Source organism: Psammomys obesus, unplaced genomic scaffold, assembly GCF_907164565.1.
Source record: "Psammomys obesus unplaced genomic scaffold, mPsaObe1.curated_primary_1811, whole genome shotgun sequence".
Taxonomy (NCBI): Eukaryota; Metazoa; Chordata; class Mammalia; order Rodentia; family Muridae; genus Psammomys; species Psammomys obesus.
Window position 1 is genome coordinate 8,974,004 of NW_026585797.1, and position 24,696 is coordinate 8,998,699.

Below are 24,696 nucleotides of genomic sequence, written 5' to 3' on the forward strand. Positions count from 1 at the left end.
ACACACACACACACACACACACACACACACACACACACACACACACACACTTTGTATGGCACCATTCCCTATGAAAGAGATCCTGAACTGAACTGTGTGTGTAAGAATGAAGCAAGTGAGCTGAGTGTTAGCATGTGCGAGAGGAAGTTCCCGGGAAGAAGGCATGCTTTCCGAGGATCCTTCCTGTCTGATTAGCTGAGTAGCATTTGAAGTTGAGTGCCAGATTATCTTGGTCCACCTTTAGCCCTCTTAATACCCATTTATTGCTCTTGTCTACGTGCAAAATGACATTGACAGTTAATTAGGTAAAGTTATTGGGATGTACAAACACCTCTCACCCACAAAAGTCTGAATGTCATCAGAGGCATGGAGGCCTAGAGGCAATATCCTCCCACTTTTTAAAAAAGAATTATTTAATTTTATGTATGAATGCTCTATCTGCATGTACACCTGCATGCCAGAAGAGGTCATCAGATGCCAGTATAGATGTTTATGAGCCACCATGTGGTTGATCAGGAATTGAACTCAGGACCTCTGGAAGAACAGATAGTGCTTTTAACTGCTGAGCCATCCCTCCAGCCCACGGTTCTCCCACTTAGCTTTAATACATCAGTTGGCTTCTCCCTGTGTTTGAAAAGCCCTCCTCTTATGACTTTCTTTGTTTTGAAAAACTGTAAAACCTTCCTGAAACTGTCTCCACTTTGGAACATGGAACTTGGGGTAACCAAAAATCTGTATTCCTAGACCATGGAATATTTGACTTCAGGATAAACTATCTCTTTTCCATGTGAGGTAAGAGTTCTATTTTTCATCAACATCTATGGTGCCAGGATTTAGTGTTCCAAAAACAATTTACTTTTCACTGGAGGAATCACTCCGGTGGTTGCAAGGTACTGGTGATCGGGACCTCTTTGTCCAAACCCTCTGACATCATGTCCTCAGATGGATTCTGGGAAGTTCTTTCCGGGCTCTCTCAGATCTCTCTGGGTTTATTTATTTTGAGCTGGATGTTAGGATCATATGTGGTTGGTAAATACCACTTTCATATCTGATTTGCTTTCAAAGTGTTTGATTTAAGGGATCTATTTTGTTTGTTTGTCATGAAGGCATCTTGCTTTCTGGCATTAATTTTGTCCTTTCAGACCTCCAAAGGCATTTTGGTTTGTTAAGCTTGCTAGTAGTTGGTCCCTTTCATATCTATCTAAGGAAGGGAGAAAGGCTTTGGGGGAGAGAGGAAATCCAGATATTTGGTACTCCACTGGTTTTTTTGTTTGATCTATATAACTCAACTTTCAGGTGTGGAAAACTGAGAAAATTTATATAGATAAGTTGACTTTGTTTCCCATTATGAGGATTATTTATTGTCTCTAAACTAGTTTGTTTTGTTCACTTAACTAAAAGTTCAAGGCAATAAAAATTTTTTAAATCACACATAGGCAGCTTGTTTGAAATAGATTATAAAATCATCAAAAATGACAAAATTGTTGATTTACAAAGACTAATAAAAGCTTCAAAACTATATGTGAGCTTAGAAGAGGTGTTAAGTTTTTAATTTAAAATTTTTAGAGGTTAAACCAGAACTTGAAACAAATTCTAAGGACAACCCCCTTTCTCATCCCTTTCTCTGATTTTGCCTCTTCCTTCTTTATCTCCTAAAAGAACAAATCTATGTCAAAGAAAGAGATTGCGGTGGCCTATTTTAAGGTAACATGCAGAGAGAAAAGATATTCCCTGCTATATTAAAACGTCTCATTTGTATAAGCTACTCTCCCTTGGGAAGTCTATAGACACATTGGATACCTATTTTTCTCATTAAACCTCATTCTTTTGTCTCCTGTGCTTAAGCCTGTATTAAAGTGTGTTTATTATGCCAATTAGTCCAAAAATTCTTTTTAGCCTCTATACTGGCTTTTGTCAATTTGACACAAGGTAGAGCCATTTAGGAAGAGGGAACCTCAACTCAGCAAATGCCGCTCTCAGACTGGCCTGTAGGGAAATCAATGGGGCATGTCTTGTGTTGACCGATGTGGGTGGTGCCACCCCTGGGCAGATGGTCCTAAGCTGTAGAAGCAAGCTAAGCAAGCCATGGGTAACAAGTCAATAGGCAGCACCCCCGCGGACTCTGCTCCTGTTTATCACAGCACTAGAACACAAGCTAAAACAGTGTCTGTTATAGTAAACATTAATTTGGTGTTGGACTATAGAATGCTTATTATTACTTGCCCTAAGATTAATTATTACAACAGTATTATCTAACCTGCTATCACAAGTAATAAGACACAGACACCTGTTAGATTTTATAATTGCCTTGTTTACCTTGGGCAATATAAGTGTATTTCACTTACAGTATCTCAATAACCTCATTATCCATCTCCCAGCCCCCATACAATGCCACCCACCTTAATCCTCTTTGTCTGGTATACCTTCCATCCATAAATCCCATGGCACTTGCTTGTATTTTTCATCTGGGTCTTTCCATGCCATTATTGGAGTCCTTCCTCCTAGCCCACGTGGTTCCTTCTCCACACTAATCCATCCTGGCCTCCTCTTCATTCCTCCCTTTCCATCCATCTGTTTCCTGTGATCCTCCTGAACCTTCTCCAAGCCAGGAACCTTACCCATAGCTACCCATTCTGCCCTGGCCAGGTATAGGCCATTTAATCAACCAATGAGGTAGGTTTACACCATAAGGTTAGATGTACCCAGATCTTGAGGGCCAGTAACACCCATCAGACCAACCTCCAACAAATGTACAAGCCTGAATCCTAATTTGAGTCCAAGGAACGCCACAGGTGACTGAGGGTGACTGGGCGGAGCTATGTTTCTCTCATCCTGCCTCCTTCCCTCTGTACAGTCCTGGAGGCTCATGATGGGGCCCATCACAAAAAAACTCATTGCTAATGAGTTTCTACCATCTGTCACATGCTTTGTGCAAAATTTGAAGCACAGCTTGCATGTTACCTCGGATCTTTTTCGTTTCTGTTTCTATGGCCAGAGACTTGGTATTCGATCAGTTCTCTAGACTCATCTATACTCCATTCGTGGGCCACATGAAACAGGACACAACTTTTCTTGAGGTGAGTATCATTATAAAGGGGCTGATGGCCCAGATGTTAAGCCATTCTCTTGCCTCTGAGAGAGCATCCCCCAAAACGCCACAATGAAACCTTTATCCACAGCAGCACACTCTGGACCATGGCGGCACAGAGTCATTGCTTCCACGCTGTCTCTAACCTGGAGTCCTAAACATGCTCCGTGCTTCTCTGGCCTCTTCTGTACGGCTAACAGCTTAGCTCGGCCAGCTTCCACCCTCTGTGATGTTCTGAGAAAGGGCCAGGATTCCATAACTTCTAAGGTCATAATAAATTAAACTCTATATGTCCTCACCTATAAGTAGTTAAACAAGAACAGCTATTTTGTACCTCTGTCTTCAAACTCTACACTAGACAGAAGCATTTCTGATCCGTGGGTCTCTAGGGACACCTAGATGGAAAAACAGCCATATGAGGGCTGTGTGGGACAGGCATGTGTTGCCAACCCAAAGTAAGAGACAGATGTGCACTGCCAAATCTAGGAAGGGACTGTTTCAGAGTCAGCCTGGGCTGGTAAGGTGACGTCTGGCCCAGGGTACTACAATTCTCCTTCTTTTTTTTTAGTACGTAAGCAAGCATTAGAAATATAATTTAGCTTCACTATAAATTAAGAGTAAAAGCTTTGGCCTAAAGTAAAACTTACAAAGACATTTTCTTCAGCTGGACATGGTGTTGCATGCCTTTAATCCCGGGATTCAGTAAGCAAAGACAGGTGGAGCTCTGTGAATTTAAGGCCATTCTGGTCTACATAATGAGACCATGGAGAGAGAGAGAGAGAGAGAGAGAGAGAGAGAGAGAGAGGCTTTCTTATTTGTTTATATGTTTGTTTGTGACAAGGTCTTGCTGTGAAAAACAGGCTGTCCTCACAGACGTCTCCCGGCCTCTGGCTCCCAAGTGCTAGGATTAGAGGTGTGTGCCACTGTTCATGGCTAAGAAGACTTTGTCATCAAAAAGACCCATTCACTATGCCATTTGCCAAGCTTCAAGTCTAAAGGAAACACATGACCTTTTGATCTGAAACGCTGCTAAAGCTTTTGTATATGTTAAAGGGGAATATAAACTTTCTTTTTTACTAGGTGCACCCAGATGCCACGTAATCATGCCACGTGTGTCTAGGTAATGTTTTCATGCATTGTGTCTAAAAAGATATGTAACTGTGGTCACTTCAGTTATTTATTCATTCGTTTTTTTATTATGTGCTAAAATTATTATTTCTTGGCATGCCCTGTTATAACACATGTTGGGATTTATAAGCATATTTTGGTGCTATATTAAACATCCTGATATGCATGCTGCCTTATAAACTGAGACATGTTCCCCAGAGGTTACGCACTCGCACACTAGTCTCTGAGTGGCAGTGCTGTTTGGGGACCCTCCAGAGGTGCAGCCTTGCTGGAAGAAGCACATCAGCAGAGGCAGCGCTGGGCGTCTATGGTCCCACCACGGCCAGCTCGTGTTCTCTGCTTCCTGTGCGCCAACAACATGCCGTTGGCCAGATTCCTCTACTGCGTGCTCCATGCCTCTCCTGAGTGTAGCGCCCGGAAGTGGAAGCCAAATTAGCTCCTTTAGAAGTAGGAGCTTTTTTGTTTGTTTGTTTGTTTGTTTGTTTTGTTTTTATCACCACAACAGCAAAGTGACTTCTACATGTGGGGACACTGAACACCAATAAACATATTGAAGGTTTATCTTTGGGTCTGTTTCCTTCATAAAACCTTAAATTACTATTTGCTTATATAAATAGCATTCATTGGAGAAAAGTTTTCATTAAGCTATAAGATATTAATGTCATATACATTTTTGATATTTTGATAAGGATTTCCTTCCAAAATAGCTTCCAAATACTATTTCCAAAATAGTATTTAAATTTTATTTCATTTGTGTAATAGTCATGGGTAACATAAAAATCATTTCTTTCATTTCCAGAAATATTTTCTTATGTTCTGTGTGCATATACGGCACAAGCGCAACAGTGCCTATGGAGGCCGGGGACAGCATCCGGGCCCCTGGAGCTGTTACAGGCAGTGGTAAGCCACCGTGAAGGTGCAAGGACTCCAGCCAGGGCCCTCTAACAGAGCAGCCTGTCTCTTAACTGCTGGGCTCTCTCTCTCTGGCCACATTAACGTGTTTTTGTTATGACTTCTTACTCAAAACCCTACCTTACTTAAACCTGGTTTTCATGTTTAAAAGATTCAAATGCTTTCACAGTCTTTATAAAAATATTTCTCATTACTCAGTCTAACTGTATAAAAGAAATCTAGTTTCTAAACTGAAAAAAGTTTATCTTAAATCTTTCATAAGAAACATCATTTGGAGGGTACCTATACTTTAAATTCAAATGCTTATATCCAAGAGGAATCAACTTTTTCCCGTTAAAAAGAACGATATGTTAACTGGGCCCAGCCGGTTAGGTTGCACAATTTCTATTGATGTTATAAACGTTAAGATACAACAAAGTAGATGGCGTGAAAGGCCCAACGGTCTGCTCGGATGCTCAACACACACATTAGTACTTACTCCACTTATGCTTGCTGAAATGCCCAAGGTTTTGGGTTAATTCTTTTTATGCAATTTCTACAAAAACATCAATTTCTAATGATAATATCCATAATGTTTTGCACTTTACATGCTGATGTCTCTTCATTAAATGGGTATTTAAAGTATTCTATAGTACAATCAGCCAGAATTTTAAAAATCATATATTTGTATGAATTCTATACATATATATGTATAGAATTTTTTCTATAACGTGGCTTTATAGTTCCCTTTCTCAATTAAATCCAGCATAATCACAAAATACTAAAACATCATCTTAGCATCTAAGATAAGAGGTAAGATAACTTTGAGAGAAAGAACAGTTTTTCCTAAGAATTGAAAAAAGATAACAAGACTGAGCTGGCAAAGAATAACAAAATTAAAAGACAAGATTTGCTTAAATACTGCAAAAATATAAAAAAAAAAACAAAACAAAACAAAACAAAATCACTCATGAAAGTACAAGTAACTTTAAATACCAGTGTAAATACACAGTCAACATTGCTCTTTTTTAATGTATAAATATCAGTTATTTAGAATGTTGGTTTTCTTCATCAGTTACCTTTATTGCAGTGGGCCAGGCAGTATTATTATTTTAATGTTAGGCACATTATTCCTAATATTTTGTCGAATATAGATTGGGTAATGAACAAACTGGAATCATAATGACAAGTAGATGTTAATGATCTGATCCAGTAGTTGTTTTTTTTTCCCCTTAATGGCTTTACCAGCCCTCTCCTCAAGACCACACTTCTACCTGCTATTTAGCTTCTCCACCAGATCCTAGGGCTGAGTTTCTGCGGACGCGGGGCACTAATGTGCAGTGAGCAATACGCGCCCCCGCACCCCCTCACAATAATGATGGTTGGCAGCAGGAAGAGCTGGTGGAAAGAGTCTGGAGAGAAGCTGCACCTTCCACTGAACCTTCTGCCAAGGCTGCTTAACTGACATGCCCGAATGATGGTGAAGAGTCTGGGATGTTACAAGTCTCGAAAAATGGAGATGTCTCTGCTACAGGCCTCAGAACTGTCCGATGACGCTCAGCCTTTCGGGTTGCAGACAGCTGGGTATCTGTGCAGCCCAAAGGCTTCACCTAACTAATGTTCACAAAGATGTCAGCGACAAACAGGGGAGGGCAATAAATGGGTATCAAGAGAGCTAAAGATGGCCCATGATAATTTGGGTCTGGACTTGACTTTCTTTGTTTGCTACTATAAAACCTTCAGAAACCGCTTCCCTGCAGAATTTGTGATAACATGAATCTGTGTGCCTGGGCTATGGACATTCGCACAAACTACCTCACCCTTTGAGATGAGGCTTGCCGTTTTGCATCAGCACTCATTCCTTCCCAGGCCTCTACTGTGGGTGTGATGTGGCTAGCAGGTTTAAGTTCCTGAAGCCTCAATGTCTTGATAGTGACAGACAGTAACCTGCTCTCCCCTGTGTTGATTCTGTGAAGGTGCTTTTTTACAGCAACAGAAACAAAACTAAGAGCAGGAGGGTACTTTCTGCAGACGACAGGAGCCATACTTTCCATAACCAATACTTTGTACTTATAGAAATCCCTAGCCATAAAATAATGTCCCCATTTTGACTTGTATGCAGTATTAAATAAGGGCATCTTTCATGAACACTTTCTTCTGTTCTGTGTTCTCTGCCACCCCTGATGTGAACCTGGAATGCTTGTAGAAAATCTCCTATAGAATACTTTCCGGCATATGTGAAACTGATTTAGTTTGTTTTGTGCACAATGTAATGTTTTTCTAGTGGTGTCCAACTTTCCTACAAGTTTTTTTGTTCTCAGTAGGTGCTAGCCTCAGCCTAACAATCTAGCCTCAGCCTAACTATCTATGATGTTTACATCACTGCCAAAATTTTACATCCAGTTAAAACCATTTTGGGGAGTGTATTTTTTATTGATGTCACTGAAACCAATTTCTATTCCATACACAACATTTACAACAGCAATCAGATTTTCCCCAAGAACTGAATCCTTTAAAATGGTTGCAGTCACTCATTTTGTGCATGGCTACTTTAAAATTCTTTCTCCCTGGATTTATTTATAGCCCTCTAATTGATTCCTTTCATGATCATGACGGTCCCCACCTACCAGCATTCTCTGAGAACTAACGCAGTAATTTATTTTGTGAAAAGCATAACTATTAGAGAAAGTAAGTACTGCTTTTTGAAGCTATAATTGCCCACAGCCAAGTTCAAATTTAATAACAAAGTTTGTAAGGTTTCTAAATATGAAGTCAATACATAAAATTAAACTCATTTCCATATGTAAGGAAAAAATCAAAATTGAATTCTAAAATATCCACAGTATCTAAAAATAACAACCAAATAACAAAGCCCTTGCAAACAAAGTTAACAAAATATTTACAAGTCATTTCTAGGAGAATTAATGAAACTACATTAAAATTTGAAACAGAGAATTAAGATCATAAAATTAGTATTTTATTTACACACACAAGGCAATTTCAACCAGAATTTATTTAAGGTTCTTAACACAATTTGACAATACACATTTTAATTTTATATGAGATTAAAGAACCAAGTAGAGAGAATTTTTTTTAGAGAAAAAAAAGTGACAGAATATATTCCAATTTATCAAGTTATCACTAAGTTTCAGTATAGAAGCTGTTTTAAAATTAAGAAGCTCTGGAAGATCTGAATTATTTAAACTGGGTTCCAAAGTGAGGAAAAAATGGAAAAAAGAGCTCAATATGCAAAGGCATTTGTGCTGGCTGCTCACAGGCATGATTTGTGTTGTGGTGGATTTCCTAAGTAAAAAACAGATCACAAAATACTGTGCAAGTGGGGTTTTGAGGCCTGAGAAATAGCCCATAGAAGACATAAATGGAAAATTGGTACAAGGAGAAAATGATTATGTTTGTTACAAGAATGGAAGAAACCACACTGTGCTGAAGACTATTTGAGGGGCTAGAAAGATGGCTCAGTGGTTAAGGGCACTGTTTGCTCTCCCCAGAGGTCCTGAGTTCAATTCCCAGCAACCACATGTTGGCTCACAACATCTATACTGGGATCTGATGCCCTCTTCTGGCATGCAGGGGTACATGGAAAGAGAGCACTCATATACTTAAAATAAATAAATAAAAGAACTTAAAAAATAAGTATGTAAATAACAAACAAACAAACAAAGACTATTTGCCCAGCCCAGGGATCTTCAGCAGCCTGTTGTGACTAAAAGTTGGTGCTAGAGGCAGGTAAGCAAGGTATCTGGGCCAAACAATGCAAGCTGGCCTTTCCAACACCAATGAGTGTGGAGAGATGCTCCATGGCCCCACCCAACATCAGTACCCAGGATGTGAAGGCTGGGTGCCTCAAAGAAAGTGACTGAAATATAGAGGCTACATGGGGACATTTGCTCCTCTGAGGCCAGTGTACCCAACATTTCTCTTTTGGCAAATCAGACTGATAGAAGTGACGGGATCCTTTTGTGCTACATTGGACCATGCCACAGTTTTTGTTGTTATTGTTGGCATTCCTCTTTTAACCACTCAAGATCAAACAGGACTTGTTTAAAATGGACAGTAATGGGTCTCCAGAGGTCCTGTTCACTATCTCTAAGAGATTCCCTCATACAGTGCTAATCTCTGAGTGTCATGAAGGTGGAAGCGCAACTGGAAGAAGAGTAAAAGCAGCGGTCAGGCTGCAGAGTGGCACAAGGGGTGTGATCACAAAGCTGCCTCCTGACCCTATTTAAGCCCCAAGTCACCACAAGGAACGCACATCTAGCATCGTGAGCAAGAGCAAAAGCCTGTGGCTGGAAAGAAGCAACTGCTACTGTTTTGTTCAATTGATACGATGTGCCTGTCAAACTACCTTCTATACATTAGTGCTTATCTCCATAGGCTACTTAAACTTTCAGCCTCAGTCATGGAGGCCCCCGCCCCCAAGTGGACAGTGGTTAGAGACTCCTAACTGATCAGATCCCTGAGAATAAGTGATTGTGGTTGTGGCATAGTAGACCAATATTCAGACACAGATGGAAGAAGACGCAGCTGCACGGCTCAGGGAACATTGAGGAGGAGGCGTGTCAGAAAGAATATAAGAGTGAGAGGAAGAGGTGGACTATTCTGCAGCCATTTCCCGGAAGAAAACTCCGTAAGACTCAGGAAGACTCATTAAATTACTGCTTCAGTATCCCACCAAAGGTTCTAAGAGCAGTTACCGACAGGGTATCCATTGGAGCTCAGGGATGCTGCTTTTATGAGCTGTCACCCATGGTGGGGTGGGCTTTTCAGTGACCCAGCTGCCTTTGAGTTAACCCATCCTGTGGTAAGTGACCCTTATCAGTGCACCTGTGGGAAATCCCAATAGGCTCATTGGTTCATCAAGCTAATTTAAGTAGGATCGGTTCTTTTGGACTGTTGCTGATACTCTAGCGGTAGTAAAGACATTTTTTGCCCACATCTTCCAAGAAAAAGTTGCATGAAAGCTGAGCATACACAGATTTTTTTTTTTGCTTTTTCATTATTTTCTGAGCAATATAAGAAAGCACAATTTACATAGAAGTTGCATTGTAATGGGTAATTTAAATAATCTAGGGAATACATATGTATACATGTATATGAGAGAGAGGATGTTTATATTAAGAAGGTATCCAAGGAACTTCAGGGTTCACAGATTTTGCTATTCAAAAAGGTATTGGAACTAACCCCCATAGATAAAAAGAGATAACTATACCACAAAGCTGGTGCAATTACAGTAATTCAGTGTCCACACAGAGAAAGAAAAACTGATCAGTGGGCCATATTAGAAAGTTCAGGAAACTGAAACAACACTTGAAGTCTTAGCTAGAGCAATAACACAACTGAAGTAAATCAAGGGGAACTACAAATTAGAAAGCAAGAGACCAAAGTATCTTTATTTGCAGATATGATAATATACATAAGTGGAGTTGATAAACACTTTCAGCAGAGTAGTTGGATATAAAATTAACTTACAAAAATCAGTAGCCCTCCTATATACAAATGGCAAACAGACTGAGAAAGAAATTGGGGAAATAACAGTTTTCACAAAAGCCTCAAATACCAAAATACCTTAGGATAACTCTATCCAAGCAAGTGAAAAACTTTAAGATATTGAAGAAAGAAATTAAAGAAGATAGCAGAAGGTGGAAAGATTGCCCATGTGCATGCATCAATAGGATTAATAGAGCTAAAAAAAAAAAGCCATTCTACTAAGAGCAGTCTACAGATTCACCATAAACTCCATCAAGATTCCAACACAGATCTTGACAATTTTCAACTTCAGGATAGGTAAAACAATCCTGAGTAAAAATACTATGGGAGGTATCACTATCCCCAATTTCAAGTTGTTCTACAGAGATATAGCAATAAAAACTGCATGGTATTGGCACAAAAATAGACATGTTGATCAATGAGATCAAATTAAAGAGCCAGACACCTGATTTTTTATAAAGAATTCAGAAACACTCACTGGAGAAAAAAAGGAAGCATCTTCAACAAAGGGTGCTGGTCTAACTGAATGGCTGAGGGCAGAAGATGCATAGATCCCTCCCACCCTTCACAAACCATCTCTAAATGATCAAAGACCTCAACATAAAACCAGACACACTAAACCTGAGAGAAGAAAAAGTGTGGAGGAGCCTTGAACTCATTGGTGTCCTGAACAGAACACCAACAGCACAGGCACTAAAATCAACAATTAATAAATGGGACCTCCTGAAACTGAAAAGCTTCTGTAAAGCAAAGGACACCGTCATTTGGACAAAGCAGCCATTTGCAGAATAGGAAAAGATTTTTATGAACTATACATCCAATACAGGGATGTATAAAGAAACCAAAAATGTATAAAGAACTCAAAAAAATTAGATAGTAATAAAACAAATAATCCAATTAAAACAGGGAATTCTCAAAAGAGCAAATACTTAAATGTTGAATGCCCTTGGCCATCAGGGAAATGCAAATCAAAACTACTCTTAGATCTCATCTTACACTTTTTCAGAATGGCTAAGATCAAAACCACAAGTGGCAGCTCCTGCTGGCGAATATGTGGAGCAAGGGGAACATTCATCCACTGATGGGAGTGCAGACTTGTGCAGCCACTATGGAAATCAGTGAGATGGTTCCTCAGGAAGGGGGGAACAGATCTACTGCAAGATCCAGCTCTACCACTCTCTGGTGGCACAAGGCTTGTGGAAGTAACCCACGAATACCTGACTTGGGCACATACACAAAGGACACTTCATCCTGCCACAGAGACACTTGTTCAAACATGACCACCACTGCTCTGTTGATAAGAGCCAGAAATAGATGTTCCCCCATCAGATAAGGAAAATGCAATGGAATATATACAATGGAATTTATATAATGGAATATTACTCAGCCATTAAAACATGACATCATAACATTTGCAGGTAAACAGATGGAACTAGAAAAAAAAGAAAACATTATCCAGAGTGAGGTATCCCATACCCAGAAAGACAAATTTGGAATGCATTTGCTTATAAGTAAATAGTAACTTTTAAGTTAATGATAACCAAGCTATAATCTATAGAGTCATTGAGGTCACAGCTAGACCACGGGGATACAGATAGAGCTCTTTAGGAAAGGGAAATAGAATAGATAGTTTTTGGTGGATGGGGAGCTGGAACAAGAGTATCACATGGGAATGGAGACAGGCGAGAAGGATGAGTGATGGAATATGGGAAGAGACAGCTAAAATTAAGGGCCTTTTGAGGACATCATGTGTAAACCTAATACAGTAGAAGCTTCCTAAAATATGCATATATGAAGATGATCTAAGTGGAATTGTCCACTCCATGAGATGGAACCCATACTCAAGACTGCTTGGGTAACCACGAACCAGAATCTAGATAGTGCAGGAAACTAGAGTAAAGGCAACTACTACTGTTCTAACTTTTAAAAAATAGCAATAAAATGACTCTTACAACATTTTTGCTATACTCATAGATCAGTGCCTTGCTCAGCTTCCTTCTGCAGCAGATGGGAACAAATACAGGGACCCACAACAGACATTATGCAGACATATTGGAACACTCAGCCCATTTGTCTCCACCAAATTACCCTCAACCCCAGGTTCATGGAACCCTACAGAACAGAGGCAGAAAGAGTTAAGAGCTCTCTAAGTCAACAGTATCAACATTCATATGAGGCCATAGAGACTGGGAGAGCCTGCATAGGGCCTGCATGGGTCTGCACCAGGTCCCAGCATTTGTATTATGGCTTCCGGTTTAGTGTTTTTTTTATGGGATTCCTGAGTGTTCAAATGAGTGGGTTTTTTATTCTTGTTGCGTTCTCTTTGTCTCTTTTCCTTCTGTTTGTCTTGTCCAACTCTGATGTGTTACTTTTTATTTAATCTTATTATATTTGATTTTATTATTATCCCAGGCCCTTATTTTCCTTTTAAGCTCAAATAAATAGCCCTACGTTTCCATTTTGACTTTTCTTTCCTTTTAAAAATGTGTACACTTACTTACTGTATGTGTGCACGTGTGAATCCCATGGTTCACCCAAGGAGGTCCGAGGACAACATAGAGGAGTCAGTTCTCTCTCTCTCGGTCTCTCTAGCTGTCTCTCTAGATCTGAGAGATTAAACTCAGGCCCTCAGGCTTGGTAACAGGCCCCTTTATGTGGTGAGCCATCTCACTAGCCAAAAGAATTTTGTTGGTTTTGCCTGATGTATGCATGTGCATGTATACTTGGTGCGTGCAGAAGCCAGAGAGGGTGCTACATCTCCCGGAGCTTGGGTTCTAGGTGGCTGTGAGCTATCACATGGGTGCTGAGAACCAGATCCCGGCCCTCTGAAAGAGCAGCCAGTGAACTTAACCATCTTCTCAGCCCCCTTGCATCCATGTTTAATTCATACAGTACAATACATATACATGTGTGTCTGCTTTTTGCTCGTTTGTTGAAGGTGGTGCCACACTGCATAGCTTGATTAGCCTGGAACTCAATAGGTAGATCAAGTGGCTTCAAACTCAGAGTCCCCTGCCTCTGCCACCTGAGTGCCAAGATTACAGGCCTGTGCCACCGTGGTCAGCTCTAATTATTATGTCAATGAGACCAGAAGCCCCAACCAGTGGACCTTGATTTCGGGGCTCCCTGGAATGTCTGGTAACACTTCCTTCCTGCCTTCTAATTCTTACTTGGCAGAGAAGATGAATCTTGTTCTTGCACCCTTAAAAGGTATCAAGTGGGTGAAAGTGAGAAGACCTGGCTTCAAATCCCCAGGACCTACATGAAAGTGTGGCCATACATGCCATAACCCCAGCATTTGTTGGGGGACAGAGACTGGTGGGTGCCCAGAGCTTAGTGGCCAGTAAACCTCACTGAAACAAGGACCTTGTGGCTCAAAGAGCCACTGTCTCAAAAGTAAGGTCAAAAGTGGGAGTGGAAGACCTCCCACACGTGTGCCTCCCACACACCCTCAGAGATCAAGCAAAGAGATGCTAGCCTTCACTGTCAGAAAGAACACACAGCGAACAATACTGACACACTGCCTTAAGCAAGCCAGGGATTACAAAGCCAGGGAGTCGCAAGGGCTTACCACGCTACCTGAGAATATGGGACGACAGTTTCAAACTGTTGATGAAGTTCTAGCAGCTGAATTAACTCTGTATTCTTTTTAGCTTTTTCTTTAATCAGATTGATATAACGTTCAGGATTTTCTGCGAATGAATATGCAGCATCCTTGCTATTGAAAGTGTAGTATTTTTCTTTATATTTCAAAATTCCAATTGTTGGATTTCCTGTGAAAATTAAGAACAATAATTTAATTAGGCATGAACCACACAATTTTGTTTTTGTGATAAGCCATAGGACCAATGTTGCTATGGGTCTTTTTTCTGTTTTTTTTGTTTTTTGTTTGTTTATTTGTTGGTTTTTGTTTTTGTTTTTGTTTTTGGTGGTGTTGACAATGCAACCCAGAGCTTTCACATGCTAACCAGGAACTGTATGACAGAGCTGTCTGTCTGTCCCACACATCCCATTTTAACATATCAGTTCTATTTTTGTTTTGCTAAAATGTTTTTAAATGATAAATACATGAAATTTATATTGAGTCACATATTTTAAGTTTAAGATATCTTTTATGGAGCTGACATGATGGCTTAGCAGTAAAAGTTAAATAAGGCTCTCGCACAGGACCCAAATTCAGGGCCCGACACCTCTATCTAGTGGCTCCTAACTGTCAGTAACTGTTCTCAGGGATTCATTGCCTCCTTCTGGCCTCCACAGGCACCTGCACTCACATGTACATACTCCCCAACACACACACACAACTTTAAAAATAAATCAGGGACTGGAGAGATGTGTAGCAGGTAAAAGCAAGTCTTGCTTTTTCAGAGGACCAGAGTTTGGTTCCCAGCATCTTCCATGTCAGACAACTCACAACCACCTGTGAGTCCAGATCCTCTGTGGCCTTCCAGGGCACTGGCACACATGTGGCAAATACGTGCACATAAGTAACACAATACAAACAAGTCTTTTAAAACAGCATTTTATGTAAAAATATTTTCTACTATCCAGATGAAATATGTGTAAAATTTTTTTATGAAAACCATTTAGTGTATTTGACAAATTTTGCAAACCTACCTAAATTAATCTAATTACTAAAGTGTGGTGGCATGCGGTCCTTGTGCCCACAGACAAGTACTGAGGTGAGCAGGAATGTTAGGCATGAAGGGTTGTCTCTTCGGCAGGACAGATGTATCCGTGTTTCTACCCAGAAAGCTGGGAGGGGAGGTAGGTGACAGGTTGGTGCCCTGTGCTGTCTGAGCCCTCCAGACTATTCTGTTTATCACAAACTCTTCCTCTCCAGACCTTTAGCCTGAGTATTGTTTCTTAGTCAACAAAGCCCATTCGTATGGACTAGGTCACATGGACTTTGTAAAAATAAGTTTTGGTGTAGTCACACCTTAAGCTTTGTTGTGATAATTTTCACCAGGAAACCTTTTTCCTGTATTTACACTGTATTTAAATAAGCTGCCTGTTGTCAGACTGTAGAAGTTTGAACTAACACTTGCAATGATGAACTGGATTTCCTTTCTTCACTCTCTGCTGGCCCTGGTATTTTCAGAGATCCCCAGAGGAAAAGAGTGATATAAGTATATACAAGAGCTAGTGTGTGTGTGTGTGTGTGTGTGTGTGTGTGTGTGTGTGTGTGTGTTGCATGTGGAGGTGTGTACAAGGGCCAGTGGAGACAAGAATAAGACTTCTGGCCGAGCATGGTGCACATCTTTAATCGGAAAACTCAGGAGGCAGAGGCAGAAGGGTTTCTATGGTTTGAAGGCCAGCCTGGTCTACATAGCAAGTTCTAGGACAGCCAGGACTAAGAGGAGGAGGAGGAGGAGGAGGAGGAGGAGGAGGAGGAGGAGTACATCTGGTGCCCTTCTCTATTATTCTCTGCTTTACTCTCTTGAGACAACTTCTCTCACTAAATCTGGAGTTAGGCTGGCAGCCCTTGCCATTTTCCTATTTTTGTGCCCCAGCCCCACACAAAGGTTATAGGACTGTGCACAGCCAAACCTGGAGCTTTCATGTGGGTTCTAGGTGTTTGACTTGTCCTTCACATTTGCTCAGCTTACTCACCTAACCAGTGAAAGGGTTAGACTAACTTTGTAACCTGTATGTCTTCTAAAGCCTATAGTTTTGAGTTTTAGGTTCAGGTTAAGCTAAAGCCTCTTAGTACCTTTCCAGAGAATGGAAAAATGTGACCCTATCCGTGAGGACAGATAAAAAAAAAAAAAAAGGCAAGCAAGCAATGACCTCACTCAGCAAAAAGAAAGACCAGACCCTTGTCTTTGAGATAGTGTTCCTTAGCAATGAACCCAGACTTCTTCTGAGTAGCTTTTAACCTCCAGCCAAGAGCCCGCAGCCCTAAGCTTCAAGGATGAGCTAACCACCCCCACCTTTAATTGCAGCTGCATCCACACTTGGCAGGACTGGCCAAGCTTGAGCACCTAAGACTAACCAATTATCTTACTTTATAGCTTCCTCGTCCAATCCTAAATTGCCAAGACTGCAACTTCAAATTTCCCACAATTTTTCTTTTAAAAACCTAAAGGCCTTTGTCTCCCGGTGCCACTCTTTGCTGACCTGCAGGGGTGACCCCATTGCGCAATGGTTAATAAACCTCTTGCTTTTGCAACGAGTCTTGGTCTGGGGGAGTTTCTGGGAAGGGCGCGATCTTGAACTCCTGAGCTGTGAGACCCCAGGTCTTACACCAGGTCCACAGCCCCCCTGCTTCTGACTGTTTTCAAAATAACTCTGTAAGAGCTACAGAAATATGACATCTTTTCCTCAGCTGATTTGCATATTTTCAACTATAAACATATTTTACATAGACTGTGGATTATTAAAAATCTGTATGTCTTCTGGAAATTATATAGGAAATGGTAATGCTGTCTTATTTTTCTGACAAATAGTTGTCAACCCTATTCACGTATAGAGAGGATGGGAGGAGAGCAAGCACCTAGTCTCAACAAACCACAAACAGGGGTTAAAGGACAAAGAATGACCAGTGTCTTGAGAATAACTAACTAACTAACTAACTAACTAACTAACTAACTAACTAACTAACTACTTAGCTAGCTAGCTAGAAAATAAGGCAAGCAAGCAAGTTAAATGTAAAATAAGGGAGTCTAAAACTGGCATTTTAATAAAAATTGGTGATTAGGGAAGATGTAATAAAATGGAAGAACAGAACATGAGCTGGGGTAGAGTGACTCCAGAAAAGACTTCTGGCAGACATGAAGTCATATGACATTATGGCAAGCCAGTTTCACATACGTCATGTAGTCTGCACCCCCAAACAGAAGAGGACACTCTACACAGTCCCTCTGAGCAGATGGCTGCTGGTGCCTAGGCAATCATGCGGTGAGTAGAGATGATCCAGTCAACAGGCAAAAGGACTGCGCTGACCTATCCAGGGAGGACTCTGAGACACAGCACCCGGCCGCCCTTCTGCGGTCCTGTTTCTCTTTCTTGCCAGCACAGCTGGTAGAAGCTAGGCTAGGTCACCGCCTCACTGCCATGTTTCTAGGGTTTGTTCCTCATGACAACATAAAGAATAAGTCACTCTGTCCTCTCTACCATGCAGCATAGCATTCCAGCAATTCAGTGACAAAAATAAATTAAAATAAAAAACAACTGTAAAACAGAAAAATGACACAGAGGTCAAGAAAGAAGATGAAGGATGAGGTTAATGGTACAAAGTAAATATCGAGCAGTTTTCTAAGTTTGCATTTACTGTAGTCTGCCCTAGTTTGCTTTATGTTGCTATGATAAAACACAGACTAGAACCAACTTGGGGAAGAAAAGGTTTTATGTCAGCTTGAGGCCCGTCGCTGAAGGAAGCCAGGAAAGGAACTCGAGGCAGGAACTGACGCAGAGAACCAGAGTGGACAGCGCTTCCTGGTGTGCTCTCCGTGCCTGCCCCTGCTACCTTCCTCACACAGCCCAAGCCTCCAGGCGGCACTGTCCACCTCGGTGGCCTTCCTACATTAGTTAGCACTTAAGGAAAGGCCTCCCAGACGTGTGCAGAGGCCAGCCTGATGGGGCAACCCTTTAACTGGGCTTCCTCCTCCCACATAGGTTGCATTGGCAGCTAGACCTAACTGTGACCCTGCGCTCGGAGGCTTCTTGTCATTCCCTCTTCACACGGCACTTTTTAGATTATAATGTATGGCCTCTCAATATATATTTTATTCTTTATTTTGTAAACATCACAGTTTTATGTAGTATGTAATATGTATACCACAGAGAAATGTTAACTAATAAAATATTTCCTTAGAAGAACTTAACAGTGAAATCCTGACCTGTTTTAATGGGATGGAGCTGCACAGTGACCAAGAACATTTTTAAGTGAACACATCACTTAAATAAATATGTATTTTTTCCAGTAACTGTCTTAAAGACATTATTATTACTATTATTATTTAGCACTGCCTAACCAGCACTGCGTTTCTGGACTCCTTCAGTACAGGCGAGCCAGCGCTGTTTCAAGGCACTACAGACTCCATGTTGTGTAATGATGTCCTGGCATCCATAGTATGAAATGTGAAATGCTCCAAAACGAGAAACAACCTGAGCGCCTTCCTGGCACCACAGGGAGAAATTTCATGTGCTAAGCCACAGTAGAAATGTGGGGCACTAAAAGCAATGGACTCTTCTAGCACTCTTTGCACAGAATGTCTATGAAAAATGAGCAGATTTGTTTAAGCTTGGGTCCCATCCCCTATAGCCTCTCATCCTCTCACATGCACAATGAGAAACGTTAGATAAGGGACAGTCAACTGACACCTCCCACGCTTCCTTACAGCCTCAGAGTTGAATCTGTCAGATTACACCGGAAATGCCTTCCAGGTGAGGCCCCTGGATCTCTCTGCATCTCCTCACTAGATCACCATCTGAATCCAGCAAGTTTTGAAGGACAAAGGAGTACAATAAGCACGCCGCACGGAGCAGACACCCGAGGAAAGACTGTTCTAACGCAGTACCTGGGAGGAGAAGACCATCTGTTGCAGCGAACGTGTAGCCACAAAATCCGCGGTACTGAATTAGCAGTTTTTCAAAATTTGCTGTTGTTTCTGGGAAAAGCCACTCCAGTTTTCTAAAATCTGACACACGTACTTTTTCGTCTAAAATGAGAGGGAACAGAAAGCGGTTTTCATCCCTTGAGAAGACGAAATTTCCTAAATCAATCAGTGGTAGGTCCTTCTAAATGGTAACTATTTTTTATCATCTGTACCTTTTATCATCTGTACCTCTCTGACACACACAAAATCAGACTTATTGGGGTGATATTCATGTAAACAAGGGTGAATGCCTCAGTGACTGTTCATGACAGTAACTTGTTAGAGCAAAAGAGGAAGTAGAACTTTGCTTCTGCATTCGTTCTGTGGGACCCTTCAGAGAATTAGTTTCACAGCCAAGGGACAGGTAGCCCAGAGTGCTCTGTCAGGTTCAGTAATGTTCCTGCTGCTACACAGTCAGTTACCTGTGTAACTTTCTACAGGAGTAGAAAGAACTGCTACATGATCAAGAGGATCTCCTTCATTTAAGACAGCATAGGTCTTGGGACAACACTAGCTGGAAAACACCTTCAGTACGGCGCTTGTACAATAGACTGTGCCGCAGACCTGTGGAGACTGTTCCAAACTGGAAGAAGATGTCTTTTACTAGCTTGATTTTGATGAAAAGGTATACAATTTTTGTTCTTTCCACTCTTCTTCTTAAGTGGTTGTTCTTATGTTACGTGTGTGTGTGTGCGTGCATGCATGCCTGGTGCTCAGACCGGAAGCTGCTGCTGGGTTTCCCCTGTTGCTGCAGGTGCAGGCTGTTCCTAGGCTCCTCTGCAAGAGCAGGAAATGCTCTTAAGCATGGAGCATCTCTCCAGCCTGCTCTTTTGACTTCAGAGGTAGTTCCTCATAATTGCTTTACTTACATTGATAACTAAATTGAATCAATCAGATACAAATGATATATTCATGAAAAATGTTTTCTAAGATTCATAATTTTTATAACCACACATGTATTTCAAATATGTCTGATTCTGGGCAAGAACAGCCAACAGTCTCTTTCTCTTGAATGATTTGTATCTACAACTAAAAGCAAAGCCTGACATGGAGAAAATAAATGCCTTATCCTGACTATGCCCAAGATCTCCAGGGGTAAGAAGCAGGTGTAAATTACATTCTTTCAGGAGAATATGGCTCTCACAATTCACAAGAGAATAGCTTCATAAAATATTCTAATGAAGAAAAAGTTCTGAGCCTGCTAGGAAAGACATCTCTATCCCTAAGAAGCTGCAGCTCACTGAACACTCACAGTTGAACTCTTCAGCTCCATTTATCTGCTTAGACACACTGTTTTAATGAAGCGAAATGAGGAGTAAAAACATGCACTGAGGGGATTTGGAGTATCTTAGTTAGCTTTCAGTTTTCCTATAGTCTAATCCTTTAAGAAACAGACTCCCTGTTATATTTTTACTTTCTACTTTTACCAAAATAGAATTTTGTAACAAAAATTAGTAAGTTATCTAACTTCATTTTTCTGGAAGACATTTGAGTATTAGGTTCTATATTCTATATTCTACTTTCATATTTCCTGTGAATTTTAGATTAGCTTTAATTAAGATAAAAGGGGTAAAAAAGTTGATAAAATAAATAAGACTTGACTGATAATGTTGCCTTTCTTTATGAACCAATACATCATTTAAAGGGCTTAAAATCAGCTCAATTAATTTTGTAATGATAAAATGATTTGTTTCACAAATTTTAACTTGACTCTAGAAGAGATGTAGCAAATATTCATTAAAATGCAGCTTTATCTGCAACAAATATCACAAGGATTGTTCTCAGTATATCAAGTACAAACCCAGCACTTCTGTAACATAAATCATTAACACACAAAGCCAGAACATGGAGAGCCCCATGAGAATTAATTTCTGGACAGTAAGATGTTCACCTTCTGTGTCTGTATTTTTCACACCTACGGCCTTTCTGAGAGAGGGTCTACAGCCTCCCAGGCTGGCCCTGAGCTTACTGTGTAGCCCAGACTGGCCTTCACCTCCCGAGCGTCCTTCCTCTACCGCCTGCATGCTGAAAACTAAAGGAGTGTGCCACAATGTCTGTGGTGTTTTTTTATCTTTTCTGTAATGAACATCAGTGCTTCACAGTTAAGATGTTCAGTTTTTTATCCGAAAGCTTTAGCATGAAAACAAGAAGAGTGATTTCACACTCAAGGTGGCTATAAGGGAGAAGAAAATGGTGGCTGGTGGCATTACCCATGTGCTCCTTTATTCTGGCCATATCAGTCTTCACAGTGACGTCATCCAGAAGACTCTGGATCGATTTCTCGGGATAGAGAAGCTCATGAGTGCCCAGGAACAGCTCCAGGTTAGTGGTCAAGTTAGTGAGGACGCTAATCAAAACGGTCTCATCCTGAAAGCTCATCCACAGATTTGCCAGAGCAATGAAGATAGGCTAAAGGGAGAAAAACACCAAGAACGTGGGTGTGTGGTGGGGCTGTCCCTGTACGCTTAAAAACAAATGCCATGAGGACACTCCTGAAGTCAAAGCCTCATGCAACTTCAACAGGCTCCTGAGTTAGGACAAGAAAAACTTGTGCTTTCTTTCAAAGTATTCTATTTGGCATAGCTGTTATTAAGTCAGTTTACTCCAAAAGTATACACATGAATCTAAGCATCTAATAAATAGTAATATTTTACCTCAAAAGGCCAAGGAGGAAAATATGCTTTTAATTTTTTATTTAAAAATGAAATAATTATAGTAGATTTATATGGCCCGATCGTGAACCACAAGAAGCTGGAAAGCTCACACGCACCTCTTCGGGCTTGTCAAGAGAGCTGCAAGCCAAAGCTTCAGATCACCAAGCAAAATATTTTATTCACAATAAAAATTAATGACTTACAGAACAAACAGAAAGTCAATCAGGCCTCACATAGAAGCTTGTTTTTCTAAAACCAACGTTGAGAATGACCGGAGGGGCTGGAGAGGCTCAGCCATCAGAGGCTCGGCTCACAACCGAAATATAGGAGAATGGCTGCAAGAAGCCATCATGGTCTGTGTGCACGTAAAACGCCTGTATAGTTCAGAACTACCTTCTTCAGAACAGGGCTGCAGTGGCTTTTCTATAAAATGGTGGCGTTAATCACCATGTCAATGCACAGTAAACACGAGGTCATCTTCTTTTCAGAAAGAGACAGGAGTTTACCTCTTCTGTGCCAGACGCAATTTCTGATGATTACCTTGAACACGCTCTCCTCCTCCCTCCTCTCTCCCTCCTCACCTCTCTCCCCACCTCCGTCTTCTCTCTGCCTTCTCCCCTCCCTCTCCCCCCATCTCCACGGGTGTGACTGTGTAGAGACCAGAGCCTGGGCTTGCTTATCTGGAGCATCACTGAACTGGAGCGCACTGATTGGCTAATAATTCAGCACCAGAAATCCCCCTGCCTCTGTCTACACAGCACCATGGGTGGCGTTTTACACGGGTGCTGGGGATGTGAGCTCAATGCTCGTGTGCTTCTGTGGCCAGCCCTCCGCCAACTGAACCGTCTTCTCATGTCTATAGACACACTTTCAGCACCACCACGGGCCGCTGTGTCGCCGTGGGTCCTGTGGTCTTACTAGAGCTCAGCACTTCGTGAGCGGCTCCCTCCGTCAAACAAAGGCCAGGCCATTACTGTGCATCTGCTGATGCTGTGTAGGATATAATGCCACATACTGTATGCGCATGCGAATGGAATTATAAGGATTCTGAGCCCATGGATAAGGCTCAAAAGGAGGCTCAGTCTTAAGAAGTTACGCCTGCCATGGTGGCACGTGCTCGCATTCCGGCACCCAGGAGGTGGGCACAGGAGGACCGACATTCTAAGACAGGTTGAAATGTTGAGATACATAGTTAGGAACTGCCCAGAAGAACAAACAAAACCAACCAACCAAACAAAAAACAAAATGTAGGCGAGGAAATTAGCTCAGCAGTAGAGCTAATTTGTACACAGCTGGGTTTGATCACAGGGGAAGAAAGGTTTGGATTAGCAACATGGCTCAGCGCGTAAAAGCACTTAAAAGCCCAAGAGCTCAGGTTTGGTTCCAGGGTCCCACTAAGAAAGGATCAGCTCCTGAGCGCGCCTCTCTGGCCTCCGCATGCGCAGTGTGGCGTGGGCCTTCTCCATAATCAACAAAGTGAAGTGTGTCTTAAAAAGTCAAGCTCACCGAGTGTGATTGTGTGTGCCTCTACACCAGCAGAGCGAGGAAGGCCCTTGTGACGCCGAGGATCAGCTGGTCTCCAGAGCAAGTTCCAGGCCAGTTAAGGCTACGTACCGAGAGCCTGTCTCAAAAGAACAAGGTCGAAGGGGATGGCAAATACTTACAAAGACTTGTGATGTTGGGATAGCTGTCTTTGACTTTACTGTCATTTTCAATTGTTCCAGTTGAGCTGCTAATTGTTTTATCATCAGTTCCACTTCTTGAGCACAAGTAATTATATCTGACTGTGAAGACAATGTAATCGTATTAGTATTTTATCATTTTACTGGCGGTATCATGAGTTAAGTCCTACCAGCCCCCACCTTCCAAGCGACGCCGATGTCCTCCCTGCCAAACAATGTGGACAGCACCAGTTACCTCACGGTACTAGAGAGAATCAACAACTATAAATTAGCTTCCACCAACACAGTTCCACTAACATCCAACTTAACTTTGCTGTTTCTGTGGTAAGCCCTGCTCACGCCACGGCCACACACACTTCCTTAGGCTGCCTCCTTCGTGCGCCACCTTGTTCTCAAGGGACTGTGTTCCACAGAAAATACCAAATTTTGTGACATTGGCTCACCAAAATAGTCTGAAGGAAGATCTCATACTGTCGAATATTATACAGCGCTTCCTTTAACATATACGGCTCAAGTTCCTTGGTTTTGAGCGGGTTCTTTGTTATTTTCTCAATGATGGCTGTGTAGCGAAATGCCAGGTCTTGGGCAGTCTGGAGCTGGGAGTCGATGCGCTGAGTGGTGGCTGGGATGGCTTCATGGAGGATGGCTGGTACTGTTTTCGAGGGCGTGAGAGCACAGGCGTGAGAGAGGGGAAAGCAGGGGAAAAGAGCCGAGAAAATAGCTGTATTTTAAACATTAAATTGAGTCACATTTTTCCTTTTAATAATAATCCAGCATGTGTTTCACAGTCCCACCCTATGCAGAAGAGAACCTGCCCAAACAAACAAACAAGCAAACAAACAGTGTCATAATAATAAAAAAAAGCATAATCAGATCCAATTTCTCACTAAAAAATAGAAAACTTTGGTAGAAGCTCTCCTTCTGAAAAAGCAGATTTGAAACACATGTGAAAACCTTATCTGGACTCTGAAAATAAACAGATCAGCCTAGCAAGGGAAGGCACTCTGACTGGTGGGGAATTCTCATAATTTTTGCATTTATTTAATGTGTATGAGCATTTTCTCTGCAGACATACGTGTGTGGTGCGCGTATGTATGTACAATGTATGTGCGCATATGTATGTGTACAATGCCCACAGCGGCCAG

The 24,696-nt window shown here is 41.5% G+C and overlaps 1 protein-coding gene across 1 annotated transcript in view; it reads right to left on the reverse strand.

Annotated features, from left to right (window-relative positions):
* Cfap206 (cilia and flagella associated protein 206) overlaps positions 1 to 24,696 on the reverse strand; it is a 38,756-nt gene that overhangs the window by 5,371 nt on the left and 8,689 nt on the right. Inside the window, exons 7-11 of the mRNA XM_055599416.1 lie at positions 23,995 to 24,203; positions 23,534 to 23,653; positions 21,426 to 21,624; positions 19,138 to 19,278; positions 14,195 to 14,388 (exon numbers count right to left, since the gene is read on the reverse strand). Coding sequence (XP_055455391.1) covers positions 14,195 to 14,388; positions 19,138 to 19,278; positions 21,426 to 21,624; positions 23,534 to 23,653; positions 23,995 to 24,203 — 863 coding nt within the window. The remainder of the gene's footprint in view (positions 1 to 14,194; positions 14,389 to 19,137; positions 19,279 to 21,425; positions 21,625 to 23,533; positions 23,654 to 23,994; positions 24,204 to 24,696) is intronic.